Source organism: Falco cherrug, chromosome 5, assembly GCF_023634085.1.
Source record: "Falco cherrug isolate bFalChe1 chromosome 5, bFalChe1.pri, whole genome shotgun sequence".
Classification (NCBI taxonomy): domain Eukaryota; kingdom Metazoa; phylum Chordata; class Aves; order Falconiformes; family Falconidae; genus Falco; species Falco cherrug.
The window spans coordinates 14360682-14375802 of NC_073701.1; the positions used below are offsets into that span (position 1 = coordinate 14360682).

General features: G+C 42.3%; 1 protein-coding gene across 5 annotated transcripts in view; it reads left to right on the top strand.

The window, feature by feature from the left end:
* The window catches only part of KIAA0930 (KIAA0930 ortholog), an 81802-nt gene that overhangs the window by 58827 nt on the left and 7854 nt on the right, over positions 1 to 15121 (top strand). For 4 of the 5 annotated variants that reach the window (XM_055710635.1, XM_055710632.1, XM_014280001.3 and 1 more), the window contains exons 3-9: positions 2841 to 2948; positions 4222 to 4299; positions 7107 to 7208; positions 7645 to 7785; positions 9881 to 10075; positions 12254 to 12416; positions 13752 to 13907. In XM_055710635.1, the coding sequence (XP_055566610.1) occupies positions 2841 to 2948; positions 4222 to 4299; positions 7107 to 7208; positions 7645 to 7785; positions 9881 to 10075; positions 12254 to 12416; positions 13752 to 13907 (943 nt within the window). The remainder of the gene's footprint in view (positions 1 to 2840; positions 2949 to 4221; positions 4300 to 7106; positions 7209 to 7644; positions 7786 to 9880; positions 10076 to 12253; positions 12417 to 13751; positions 13908 to 15121) is intronic. The other variant, XM_055710634.1, reaches the window with a different exon arrangement.

Genomic DNA, 15121 nt, shown 5'->3' on the forward strand with positions numbered 1-15121 from the left:
GGGTGGTGAGGCACTGGGACAGGTTGCCCAGAGAAGAACCAACTTTGGAAGCATTCAAGGCCAGGCTGGATGGAGATTTCAGCAACCTGTATAGTGGAAAGTGTCCCTGCCCGTGGCAGCGGGGTGGAACTAGATGATCTTTAAGGCCCCTTCCAACCCAAACCATTCTATGAATTACTCAGTTGTGCATTCACCCAGCCCTCTCGTTGTGTCTTTCCTTCGGAAACAGGATGGGTTTTGTTTCACAGAGTATTTCTAGAATCTTGTGAATGTGGTGTTTTTAGGCTTTTAGGCATGAAAGTGCAAATATCACCTTTGTTTATTTGGAGAAGAATTGAAATTAGATTATTTCCCTCAGCTGCTCACATATTAGTTTTTTTACAGTAACTCTCATTAGTTTATGTGATTGTATTGCCAATAGAAAAATTAATGGTTAGGAGCTTTAGTAGAAACAGAAACAAAACAGAAGAATGATGTTGTATGAGTCTACAGGCATTTCTACAAGATACTTGTAAGTTAAAAAGTGAATGATAGACAACAGTGCAGTCAGTCTTCATGGCACCTGATAATAGGGTCAATCCTGAAATACTGTACTGTTCCATTGTTGTTCACTGTACTTCGGTCTTGTAGCTTTATCCTTCCCAGAGGAGTTGAAACAAAAGCACAGGTACTATAGGGCTTAATCTTACTCTGATTTCATTCGCACAACCTGATTTTTATAACAATCTGTTGTTTTTTAACAAATCATCTCTCTCCTTCTCTCTCTGCCCCAACCAAAGCAAAAAAAAAATCATGAATTTCTGTTTATAGCTATGTCAACCGGTCACCGTATTCTGGATATTTCTTAAACATCTGTTAAAGTATGTTACTGTGTTTAAAGAAAAATAAATAAATATTTGACAAACACAGAGAAATAAATGCTTTTCCAGGTATTCTGTCAAGATAGTGCATAGCTTTGACACCTGTTAGGTGTGCTACTTGTCACCCTATTTTGTATTCCACTCTAATTCAGAGATTAAGCCATGCTGTGGAGTTTTTTGGGGGTTTTTTTTGAAGTGTCAAGGTACAGTTCATCACAGTGTACTACATCGTCAAGTTTTATATTTATCTCAGTTGCTTCAGTTTGTTAGCATTGGTAGAGTTGTTTCTGCTTTCTGAGATTATTTGGGATTTTTCATTTGCTTATTTTCAGTACAGCTGAAAATCTCACATGCAGTTGGGTCCAATCAGTGCTGTCAGTGTGAAACCTTTAGAAGAAGGTGTGGTGGGTTGACCCTGGCTGGACACCAGGTGCCCACCAAAGCTACTCCATCACTCCCCTCCTCAGCTGGGCAGTGGAGGGAAAATATAACAAAAGGCTGGTGGGTTGAGACAAGGACAGGGACATCACTCAGCAAGTACCATCACAGGCAGAACAGACCTGACTTGGGGTAATCAGTTTAATTTATTACCAATCAAATCAGAGAAGGATAATGAGAAATAAAATAAAATCTTAAAGCACCTTCCCCCACCCCTCCCTTCTTCCCAGGCTCAACTTCACTCCTGATTTTTCTCTGCCTCTGCCCCCTCCAGGTGGTGCAGGGGATGGGGAATGGGGGTTGTGGTCAGTTCACCGCGTTGTGTCTCTGCTGCTTCTTCCTCCTCAGAGGGAGGATTACTCACTCTTCCCCTCTCCAGCGTGGGGTCCCTCCCATGGGAGACAGTCCCTCACCAACTTCTCCAACATGAGTCCTTCCCATAGGCTACAGTTCTTCATGAACTGCTCCAGCATGGGTCCTTCCCATGGGGTGCAGTCCTTCAGGACCCCCCATGGGATCACAAATCCTGCTAGCAAACCTGCTCCAGCATGGGCTTCTCTCTCCATGGGTCCACAGGTCCTACCAGGAGCCTGCTCCAGCGCGGGCTTCCCACAGGGTCACAGCCTCCTTCAGGCATCCACCTGCTCTGCCGTGGGGTCCTCCATGGGCTGCAGGTAGATATCTGCTCCACTGTGGACCTCCATGGGCTGCAAGGAGGTGGCCTGCCTCACCATGGTCTTCACCACAAGAGAAGGTGCCTGAAGCACCTCCTTCCCCTCCTTCTTCACTGATCTTGGTGTCTGCAGGGGTTATTGCTCTCACATATTCTCACCCTGCTGCTGCAATTTGTTGCACAGGTTTTTTTTCCTCTCTTCTTAAATATGTTATCAGGGAGGCACCTACCACCTTCACTGATGGGCTCACGCTTGGCCAGCATCTGGTCCATTGTGGAACCAACTGGCATCGGCTCTATTAGACATGGGGGAGGTTTCTAGCAGCTTCTCACAGAAGCCACCACTGTAGCCCCCCCGCCCCAAACCTTGCCATGCAAACCAAATACAGAGGGGTTGCCAAAATGTCCTCTGTGAGGCTTTAATTCGTGGACTTCATCTTCCCAGAGACTCCCACCCTAATGCAGAGCAAGCAACACCTACCTGCTTGACGATCTTGAGCATTAATCCAGTGACATGTTTGGTTCCGAGGGACTGTGTTAGGATAAATATGTGTGTGTATCCCTGATTTTCTTTTCATTTTTGCTAAACCATGCCACTTACAAGGAATAAATGAAGCTGCTGCTCAAAACTGAGATTCCCCTGCACAGACCTGCCTTTCTCACCTGTTCTCCCTGGCATCCCCGTCTCTCCAGCTTCACTTCCATGCAAAACCTTCCACAAGGGCTCACCTTGCATGGTCAGCAAAATCCAGTCCTGACAGAAAAATATAGCAGGATGCTGTGCAACGTGCAGCTTCTGGTGTCCATTTCAGTTTTGCATATAGGTACCTTTAAGTAATACTTTTCAAGGAGATGGGATATTTTTTTAGCAGGTTGAAGTTGAAGTTTACCGGAGAGATTCTAAGAAGCTTCCTGGCTTGGGAGACCCTGACATTGACTGGGAAGAGAGCGTCTACTTGAACCTCATCCTACAGAAGGTAACAGCAATGTTTATCTAATTTTCATGGGCTATTTATGCTAGAGACTTTTCAGGGTAGGCTTTGATCTGTCCCCTTTCGTCGCTGTCTTGGGGAATTTAAATACTTCTGGAGGATATAAAGAAAACATGGCTTTAATTTTGTCTTTCAGAGTCCAAATGAATATAATCTGAGATGTTTATTATTTTTCAGTGGAGTCCTAATAGCTTTCCTCAAAAAATCTTTACGTGTATCCAGTGAAGCTGGACTGAATTTTATATTCTGTGACAAAGCCTTCCATTTTGCAAAACTTTAATGGTTTTTGTGGGTGAATGAGACTGTTAAGCAACATTTCCATTAGACTTCACAATCCTGGTGCATCTAAGAGGGAACTGCTATGTGGAAATGTACTAAAGGTGTTATGTATTACACAGGGACTTTGCTGCTGTTGACATCAGAACTTCAATAAAACTTTTTCTGTTGGTGGTGGAAACATGAGCACAAATTATTTCTGTAATTAACTCATAGGTTGCTTAGTTACTTCATATTTTAAGTCAGTGCTTAGGGAAGCTGAATGTTACTACAGTCACTTGAGATCCCCTAAAAATTTTGTTGATTATGATCTCAGAATGAGAGACTGCTGGGTTATTGCACACATCCTGGAAAATAAATTGTTTTCATTCTCTCTCCTTCCTCCCAGAAGTCTCATTGCAGAACTTCTCTCCAGAGAGCAGTTTCCACCTTTATTTGGTGCTGAATAAAACCAGAATCCATTTGCTACAGTCAGAATTCAGAGATGCTGTTACAGCTGGGCATTCTATCCAGATCTATCATGCTTACTCCTTACAAGTTTTTTTCAGGTTGTTTGGCAGGCTATGGTACTGGTTTCTGACCTCTCTAACATGTTGCTTGTGTTCTTTAGTGTTTCTATTTTTCCCTTTTTGAAGTGAGGGTGTCTTTTCCATTTCTGCCTTAAGTGTGCTTGTGTGTGTGGGTCATGCTTGCTAGTCTTAAACAATATTGACAGCAGTTTCTTTACCCATAGGTTGTGCACCTCAGCAAGCATCTGTGCAAAATATTTCAGTATCACTAAGTTAACAAACAAACATAGGCTTGAAAATTGTAGGAGTTTCAGTATAGTAAAGAAAATAAAGAAAATGGCAATACTAAAGCATCTTACTTTTTAACGAGACAGCTAAAAATATTAAGACAGAATGTGTTCTGCTTCATGCACATGAATGTTATGTTTTTCTAACTCTAAACCTTTATTTCTTGTTCTGGTGCCTTGTTTTAGCTGGATTATGTGGTGACATGTGCTGTGTGCACACGCTCCGATGGAGGAGATATTCACATTCACAAAAAGAAGTCTCAGGTGAGATTACCCTGTTGTTGCAGTGGTTAAGAGGCTGGCATCCAGTATTACCTAATCCTAAAAACTGCATCAAAACCAGGCGGTGGTTCTCAGGCTGTGCTCAGACAGATGCATCCTTGTGAAGCATCTCAAGTCTTTTTCTAGTGACATTTCCTGCCAGTCATCTAAATATGAGATCTAAATGTCCTTTATAGTCCCTCTCAAAAAATTGTAAAGACCTCTGCATGCTTTCAAGATTTGTATATTTGCCTGCTGGATTTGGGGATGGTGGGAGCTGCTGAAGGTGGGGAGTATGCCCAACTGTTGACCAGTCTGAGGGTAACCCTGAAACTGGGTGAGACCTGAGCTATTAGAAGCCTTCAGGGTAAATCTGTAATGTAGGGCTATTGAATTGTAGACAATTTACTGATTATCAATTCATCTCTTTATTGGTTTATGATATTTTTGTTTTCTCTCTTAAACTGCTCATTCCTTCCATCTCTATGCCAAAGGCTTTTATCACTTGTTTGTGTGCAGCACACAGTTAATTCAGAGTTTAGCATAGTGGAGGAAACTGAGTAATAAGCATGGAGGGGATAGGAACAAGAAACCCTAGACGACTTCACTCAGTTTCCAGCAGATCTTGCAGCAACTTCTCCTAGGCAGAAATTCTTCCTGTAAAAGGCTCCTGTTGCCTTTAAAAGGCTGTTTCTCACAGGCATTTCCATTCCTTCTAGCTCATTCAGCTGCCTACTGGCTTTACCTAAAATAAACCAATGCTCTTTAAACCTTTACTTTTGTTTTACCATTTTGAAACAATTGTTGCTTTGCCTACAGACAAAACTAGCAATGCTGATTATTGTATTTGTAATTTGCATTAGTTAGGCACATAATTCCCTTCTGGTGGTGTTGAGAACACATTAACGCCACCGATGTAAGCCTTTTATTTCTTACTGCTTTTTCCATTGCTGCGAATTTCACTCCCAGTAAACTTCTGTAAAATTCTTATGAGAAAAATCTGTAAATATTACTTGCAGATTTCAAAACTAGGAAGATGAGGATGAGGGACCTACCCTCACTGCATGTGAGTGGTGTTCGGAGTAAGGAGGAGGTTTTCTATTCCTCATTCCCAGAGACTTGTACTGTGGGACTGCTTATAAATTTTTGTCTCCCCTTTTCTAGGGCAAACTCAGCACACATTAAAACTTACCAGTACATACTAGTATCGTTTCAACATCATGAAGCTGATCTATGGAGAGAGAAAGGGCAGTTCTATATGCTGTGGAAAACATACTTGCAGTATGGCATTTCATTGTAACGTGCGTCACTGAGGCTCGGTTTTAAATGAACAGAAGTTAACATTTTTGGATCTATATTACTGCTGTGATGGTTCTTGCTTTAGAAAGCATGTATTATCCTATCAGTGTGCAGCCAGATGCTGAATACGTAGAAGCTCTATTCAGGCACAGGACTTGCTGTGCTACCCCAGACCTATGACAACGCCATGTGCTCATACCAGCAGAGTACCTAAGGCAAGAAGCCAGTCTGAAAAAGGCTGACTTTCCCTTCAATTATTTTGCAGATAAGGTTGGTTCTCTGCTGGCTTGACAATTAAGATCTCTACAGACTGTATTTTCCTCAGGTGTGACTGGATGTGTATTTTGCTCAGGTGTGACAGGTCTGACTGGAGATTAGTTGGAGGGGGTTTTTGTGTTACATTGGATGCCATGAGAACAAGGATGCCTGGAAGACGTCCTTGTTTCAGTCATTAGTGCAAGTGTCATCTTTGAGGAGTCCTGTTACTTTACAATGCTGTTTCTTGTCATGAAGCAGCCTTTCTGTTTAATAATCTGTATTTAAATGGGCATGTAGGCTTCATAAGTACAAATAAGGAAAGGGAACCATCATGAATATCTAATACCCTACCCTTAGTCGTGGTTTGTGTTGAATGCTTTGTAGCGAGACTGTATCGCAAGCCTGACAATCTGGGCAGGTTCAGAGCTTTCCACACATTCACAGTGGGCTAAGTTTTGACAGGTTTCTTTAATTCAAAGCTTTGTTTGTAAACAGAGGTGGAAGCAAAGCAAGGTACTCGGCATGAATTCTTCTCCCTCTTTATCTGCTTTTTAATCTTGTTGGAATGATAAAATCTAAAGCCTTTAGCTCTTTAAACAGAAGTTGGATTGAGGAGTTAAGTGACCAGTGAATTTCAGGAACTGCTTCAGTGGGAGGAGTGTGCAAGAGGAGGCACAGTCAATAGAGAAAGAAACAGAAGCAGAAGATGAGGATGAAGAATCGAGTGCTTGTCTTCCTGAGGGTCATGCTTTCCATTACTGAGTGATGTTGATCTTATTGTGGTACTAAGCAAACAATAACAATGGAATTAACTGTACAAGCAAATAGTGTTAGGTCAGCTACTCCACAGTAACTTTCTTGCTGTGTGTGCTTTTATTTTTGCAGTGCACTGCAGTAACTTAAAGGCAGCTCAAGGTGGTTTTCTCTGTTAATGAAAAGGAGAATACCTTAGCTGTACCATAAGATGTTGAGAGGCCAAGTACACACATTTACTGTGGAGCAACTGGTATTTGATAACTTGCAGGTGAAAACTCAAGGATTTCACAAGTGTTGTCATTATTGCAAAACAGGCTGTTGTCAGAAACCAGCTCAGCTTTGCCTGCAGGATGTCCAGCATCTCTAGCGTAAGTGAGTGTTGGCTGACTGAGCAGTGTGGGACCATGGTGTTTTGGCATTGCTTGCCTTGTATTCAGCACACCCGTTCCTGAGCACGTGGCACTGAGAAAATGTATGTCTTTCCATATCTTTCTCAGCAAGTGTTTGCATCTCCTAGCAAACACCCAATGGACAGTAAAGGAGAGGAGTCAAAGATCAGCTACCCCAACATATTCTTCATGATCGACAGTTTTGAAGAGGTGAGTTCCTTGCTGCAGCAGCAGAACTTTGGCCTATTCTAGTCTTATGTCCTGATTAGTTGTTTTCTTGTACCTTTTGAACAAATGTTCTTGGCTAGTTGGGTGTTATCTTCCAGTAATTTTTATTTTATATGACCTTTCTCTTTTTTCAGTGTTTGAAATCTGAGCTTAAAGCTGGATTTTGGCATTTGTCTTTATGATGGGCTAAAGCAAGGAGCTTGATGTGAGAGCTGCTTATCTCAACAAATGATTTGCAGTGTGCACTGCCTGAACTAAGTTTTTTTTGAAAGGCTGGGGTGGAGCATACAGCTGCCTTGATTTCTGCCATTTACATTGAAACTGCCTTGGGCCTAAGGACAATCATGGGAATCTGAATATATTTCAACTTTAACAGCTGCAGTTTGCCTCCAAGTGTTTCATCTTGCATCTTTGGCAGGTTTTCAGTGACATGACTGTTGGAGAAGGAGAAATGGTCTGTGTGGAGCTGGTGGCCAGTGACAAAAGCAACACCTTCCAAGGGGTGATTTTTCAGGGGTCCATCCGCTATGAAGCACTCAAGAAGGTCTATGACAACAGGGTAAGGTGGATCTGAAAGACGATGCCCTTTGCAACAATGATCCTCTGATCACCGTTCTTGGCTGCTGAGGCTGTTGGCTTTTTGTCCCGTTAGATATCGTAGTCTGTCCTTTTTGGCTTTGAAAGTTACCTGAAAGCTAATGTTTTTGGCTCAGACAGCTGAAGAGTATTCAGATCAGGGTATATATTACCTTGGTGTTTGCCAGAATTAGTGAAGGTGGTAAATAGTTGGGAGCGTGACACAGGAAGGGATCTGAGTAACGGAAGTCTGCGAGCCCCTTCGTTTTCTGGAAATGTCATGGATATTTCTAGTTACTTCAGCGAAGGCATGTTTTGCAGGGAGATCTTAAACTCTGATCACTGTCTTGCTATATGTAAAACATGTTTTTCTTTAGTGTCTTTGTACTCGTGGCTATTTGACCACTGTAGTTTCACTGCCACAGAAAGAAGCTTTCTTTGTTTCCCTACAGAAACATGAAATGCCAGCACTTTCAGCTTGAAATTCAGTACTTAGTGCTCAAGTCCAGTGAGTGCAAGAGCCAATAAACTTCTCAGTTTATGAAGACAATTCTGAGAGATTTTAAAAAACGCTCCCCCCCCAATATCTACTGTGACTCTAAACTTCATTTTCCTTTGTTCCGACCCTTGTCATGAGAAGTCATGAGTAATTTCTCTCCTTCCTGTTTTAAATGTGAATAATTGAACTTTTCTAGCAGTTTTTCAAGAGAACGTGAAACTGAAGTTGTTTGTCCCACCATCGTCTTATGGCCTCATATAATCGGCAGGTGGGTTATTAAAATACATGGGAATAAGAATCACTAAAGACAACATAAGAAAAAAGTCCTGCAGTAGAAAGAAAAGATTTGATGTAGTAAAGTCATGTCGTAGCCTCCAAATGCCCTGTCTGACCACACAGCTACTTTACATTGTTCTATTAAATGAAATCAAATTGTTAGCTCTTCAAATACTCAATTATGACTGAAGGCAAAACTTGAACTTCGACCATTCTTGTAGCAGAATGGAAGCAATCTCTCTATCCTTTTGAAGGTTACTTGATTTCAGTTGTATCGAGGAGGTTTAGATTGGATATTAGGAAAAATTTCTTCACCAAAAGGGTTGTCAGGCATTGGAACAGGCTGCCCAGGGAGGTGGTTGAGTCACCATCCCTGGAGGTATTTGAAAGGTGTGTAGATGTGGTGCTTAGGGACAGGGTTTATTGATGGACTTGGCAGTGTTAGGTTTGCAGTTGGACTCGATCTTAAAGTTCTTTTCCAACTTAAATAATTCTATGATTTTACGATTCTTAGTACAGTATGAGTTGTGTTACATGGTGAGCATCTTCGCCCTTTCAGGCATTAAACTTCTGGAAGTTTTGATAAACCGCTTAAACTTATGGATAAGTCTTACTTATTTCATGTGGCAAAACCTTGACTGTTTTCATATTGGTCTGTTCCTTTTTTCAGTTCTCAGTTCAGTTTTCAGTTCAGTTGTGTTAACTGGAAGTTGAGCCCTTGTGTCTGTTCAGAGGGTTCAAAAGCTGTCAGGGGTTTGCGGTGAGCAATGCGATGCAGGTTAGTTGTGCACGGGGGCTGGTTCTTTATGGCTTGGCCTGGACAGCGTGGACACACACCTGTCCAAATTGGCTTGCCACAAAGTAGTGCCAGAATTGTGCAGTGCGCTTTGCTAGTTTGGAGCATCTTGTGTCTGTGTGTCTATTGCTTTTTGAACTCAAATGAGTGTCCCTGCACAGGCTGCATTGAGTTGTGCACGTGCCTTCTTGTGCTCTGGTGTGCCACGTTGCGTGGATCTGAATAAAAACCTTTTGTTTTATCTCAGTGTGCCATTAGGTCACTGCCTTTTGGATAGCTACAGTAGTTGACTCTTCTCTGAGCTTCTGGTTTTGTATCTGTAAAACTGCTTCCCTTTTGGAGGACACTTCAGATTGTAGCTTAAAATGCTTCTTAATAATCAAGATAATGATTGTTATCCACTATGTTTTTTACTTATTCTTAGATAACTACTTTCAGGGCATGTTATATTTTTGAAACATGGAGGTGATATTTCATGCTTCTCTCTCCTGTCTTGATGCACTGTAGGTGAGTGTTGCAGCTAAGATGGCTCAAAGAATGTCTTTTGGCTTTTATAAATATAACAACATGGAGTTTGTCCGAATGAAAGGGCCACAAGGGAAAGGACACGCAGAGATGGCAGTGAGTAGAGTTTCTACTGGTGACACTTCACCGTACGGGACGGAAGAAGATTCAAATCCAGAATCCCCAGTGCATGAGAGAGTAAGTAGCAGACAGAAATACTGAATTAAAGGTGTGTGAACCTGTTTTGTTCCAAAGCCAGGAGATGAACTAAAGCTGGGATTAACTCACATCAAGGTTCTGAATTTAGGTTTGCTGTGTATGATTTGAACATGCTCAGTACGTGCAGATGGGCTTTTAGCACAGTTTCCCTTGAGCAAATACTGAATACAGAGATGACTGGATGATTCATACTTCTGGGGGAGTGTTTTGTTGAAACAGCAACGTTGATGCCAGGGAAAATGATGATTCTGCCTGTTTTCTGTGAAAATTAACAGATTCCATTTCTGTGCAAGGCGGGATTTACCTAGAAATGTGGAATTTGTGTGTTGTGTAGGGTGCTTGTTAAACCTCACAGGGAGTGGTACTGTTAGGAGATTTTGCCACTGATGAATGCTGCCAATGTGAAGCCTGTATAATATTAAACCAAAGATTACGGATCTAGATGCAGTATCATATTTATGCACGTGCTTGATTTTGATGCAAGGGCAGTAAAATACAAATAGAATCAGTCCATAGATGCTGATTTGGCCCTTGTTCAGTCCTAAGCCTTGTTTTCCACTAAAGCATTTTACCTAGTTAATGGTGATTAGGCAACATGTCTTCAAGATACCTGCACAGATGTGTCCTGGCCTGGGCTGGGTAGTTCCTGATGGATTCTAGTCTGGTTTTATGTGTAACATAGCTACATAGTGTAGTTTAAAGGTCTGCAGGACTGCTTCTAAATGGCTGTGTGCAAACTGAATGTTTTTTGTTTCTGGCTTCCTAAAAGGGAAAATAAGCTGCCAGCACAGAGTTTGTTAGCTGCTTGCTCTCCACCATAGAGGTACAGCCTGGAGAAATCAGGCCTGGAGGGACTTCACGATCTTTTGGCTCAAAGACTTCCAGTGTCAACTGGAAAATAAAATAGATTTGCTAATGCATTATTATTGCATTTTGCTAATGCTTTTAATGGTGACCTGTCGGTTTCTGATGTTCCCTCCAGGTATGATGTGAAATGGCTACAGAATGAAAAATAGAGACAAATGCAAATCAGAGGTCAGGTGCACTAAAGAGAGGATCAGTTGGGTGATAGAATGCTTCTACTTTGTTTTAATTTATTTTAAACATTAACAATAGAGGGACGACACAGTGTTTTCTGCAGTCCAACACCAACCTGGCTTGGCTGTCATCCTTACTCACATGTCACCTCCCTCCTTATTTGTATGGACGGACATGAGCAATATCAGGTGTCATCTCAGGGAGAGTTGTGGGATTGTTAAATTAACTGTGTGAAGAAGGAAGGGTGAGATAGAAGTTACCTCCATTAGCAAAGTAGTTATCTCTATTTTTTTGCATTTGAAAAGAAACTATTAAAAATCCACTACCAAAACCAGTGCATAAGCACTGCATTTCAACTCTTTCTGAAATAGGTGTGGCTGACTGAAGTTGTGGTTTACACAAGAGCAACTGCTGCTCTGAAGGAAGGGTGACTCTATAGTTTTGTCCATAACCTCTATTTCACCTTTGACAATTATATCCTTGTATTTGTCATCACTTTAACGAAATCATCAGGGGCATCTCATCTTGTTTTTCTCCATCGTGTATTGAAATATGGTATACATATAATTGTACGTTGACTTCACTTTTGCATCAGCATCTTGAGCTAAGTAATTGCTTTGTGACCCTGCTTCACAGAGACACTGTGACATTTTGCAGTGATCCCATGTGGCATCTTTCTAAGCAGGGAAACTACTGTCTTGTGTTTGCCAAAGAAATGAAGATGCGCAATTCTAGTGTGTCAAGTACAATACGTTCTTAGCCTATTAAGTCTTCTAAATTTCAACACACAAAAGTAAGATTGATGTTCTTGTGCCTAAATTATTAATTTTGTCCCTTTTTGACCAAATGCTTTCTAAGTCATCAGCTAAGAGAGGGTTTTCATTACTCACTGAACAGCTGAGGGTGATGATATGTCAAAATATTTTCATCTTGATGAGCATCTTGAAGCTGAGATGGCTGTTCGGTTGACATTCTCTGGCCACTGTGATTAAACTTTTACAGCTGCTCACCAGTCATGATTCTGATTTTTACACATATGACTGCCTCGTGGCACATATTTGAGAGTGATTATTTCTTACTAGAAGCGTAGTACTAGCATTTCTTCTATTTCCTTTTCAGGTGACTTCTTTCAGCACACCGCCAACCCCAGAACGCAACAATCGCCCATCCTTTTTCTCCCCATCCCTCAAAAGAAAAGTGCCCCGAAATCGAATTGCTGAGATGAAAAAATCCCACTCAGCAAATGACAGTGAGGAGTTCTTCAGAGATGATGATGGTGGAGGTGAGAGATGTAATATCAGCTCAATAGACTTGTCTGGAGAGGGTACAGAGCTATGGAAAGAGATCCCAATGCTGGATTTCCAAAAGGTTTGCAGTGTGAAAAACCTAGGTCCGGAAAGTCCAACGCTAGTGCCACTCTGAAAATGGGATTGTTCACAAGCTCAGCATCTTTTTGAAGGCAGGAAACTAATAAATTCCTGCGTATGTTTAAAATTGATCTCCACCTTTTATATAGACCCATTTGAGAAACACTTGAGCAGGAAAGAGCCTTCTCCTTTCCCAGATACTGTGCTCCCAGGTGGCACCTTTCCAGGTATCGCAATATTAAGGGGATGTCGTGACCCAACAGACTTCCCGCCTGCTACCCAGAGTGGGGAATAACCTTCACTGGTTATAGACCTGGGCAGTGCAACCAAACAGTGGGACTCACCGTGTGATTAATATGATTACTTTAGTAAACACCATAAATCAATCCTCACAAGCAAACTACTATCCCCGTTGATAGAATGGAGGTAGTGATCATATGTTGATCGCCCTTGATAGTATCATAATAAACACATAGAAAGGTAAAGAAATAGACTACAAAGGTGATCAACACATTAGAGTAAGCTACAAGTGGGAAAAGTAAATAGACATACGACCTGCTGAGGGGAAAAGCGCTGTGTGATGATGATAAGGGATCTCAGGCCAGCTGAGAGGGAGCTCCATAGAGCACTTTCTGAGTTGAGATTTTATACCCTTACAGTCATGTAGGCTTTTTGTATGGATAACTTCGATAGGCAAGCCTTTTTTATCGGTTTAGACACAACATGGAGGTGTTACAAGACTGGATGTGTGCTCCCCCTTAGCGGATAGATAGTTTTTATCTCTGGGCTTTGTTCCCCTTGAGATGGAGGGTGTGAGCAAGGCAGTGTTATCACCTATGCGCAATAGGGATCGAGGGCCTCGGAAAGGAGAAACTACCCAGACTATGCCAAGTTCTGCTCCTCTCTTTATGGCTACAACGGCTGTTTCCCTTCTTCAGCACACTTCTTTGGTTTGTTTTTGGGTTGTTTTTTTTTTTCAAAAACAGCCTGAACCTCACAGGGGGTAGAGCATCCTCTCATGGACAAGTTCTCTGAATTCCCTGATGTGATCCAAAGTTGGTTAAAGTTGGTGAAAAGGCATTTTCTTCAGTTGGCTTTGGATAAGTTCTGACCTGTCCTGCATGTGACATCTCTTGAGACAATGAATAGTAGCCTTTCCTTTTTTTTTTTTTTTTTTTAATGTTCAGAAGTGTTCCAGTAAAACGCAGAAAGAACAGTCACTTTAAGCTTGCTGTCTTCTGCCTTCACAGATCTGCACAATGCGACAAATCTGAGGTCGCGGTCCTTATCTGGAACAGGACGCTCTCTGGTGGGCTCGTGGCTGAAGCTGAACAGAACAGATGAAAACTTTCTACTCTATGCACACTTAACTTACATCACTTTGCCATTGCATCGAATTTTAACAGGTGAATTTTAACTTGTGTTACACAGAAACAGAGAGTCCTTTGGGTCCCAAGTAGCCTTCTCTGTTTGGGGATTTTGCTATTGGATAAGTGTCGTGGTTTAACCCCGGCCGGCAGCCAAGCACCACGCAGCTGCTTGCTCACCCCCCCTCACCCAGAGGGATGGGGAGGAGAACCAGAAAGGAATGTAAAACTCAAGGGTTGAGATAAGAACAATTTAATAGGGAAAGCAAAAGCCATACACGCAAGCAAAGCAAAACAAGGAATTCATTCACCACTTCCCATGGGCAGGCAGGTGTTCGGCCATCCCCAGGGATGCAGGGCTCCATCATGCGTAACGGTTACTTGGGAAGACAAATGTCATAATGTCAAATGTCCCCCCCTTCGTTTTTCCCCCAGCTTATATACTCAGGATGACGTCATATGGTATGGAATACCCCTTTGGCTTGTTCGGGTCACCTGCCCTGGCTGTGTCCCCTCCCAGTTTCCCGTGCCCCTCCACCCCTCTGGCTGGCAGGGCCTGAAAAACCAAAAAGTCCTTGACACAGTATAAACATCACCCAGCAACAACTAAAACCATCAGTGTTGTATTGACGTTGTTCTCACATCAGAGCCAAAACACCACACTGCACCAGCTGCTAAGAAGAAAGTTAACTCTAGCCAGGACAGCAAGAGGAACAGGTATTTCTCTGTAAGGGAGCATCACTTCACAGGCCTCATTTATTCACTGTAGCAGCAAATCGGTATGAACAAGTAGAATGGCATCAACTTGTTCTCTGGCTTTGAGCCAGTTTTGCTCAGTGATGGCTCACATAAACTGGTAGTTTGTACTAACAAATGTGCAGAGGAGCACTAGTTGCCTCAGTAGTGGAATACAGAGTTCATCCATCTCCTGAGTGCAAGGCATATTGCACTGACAGCAACAGCCGTAACAGAGACCTGTGACTGGGAGTGTTACACAAAGGCAGCTCTGGAATTTGGAGTGACCTCCTTTGCCAGTTTGGACTCCTAGATTTGATTTCTGTATAAGTTTTGCTTGGGCTGATCAGAGTGTCCACACTGATGCCCGTAAATCTGTCAGGTGCCCAGTGTCTTTGACTGGACATAATGATGTATGTGTGTCATGCCATGAATAATCAGTCCTCCCTGTCGTTGGTCTAGCTATGCCAGCTACTATGCTGATGATAGCCAACTCTATGTTTGTTCAGATGGGCTAG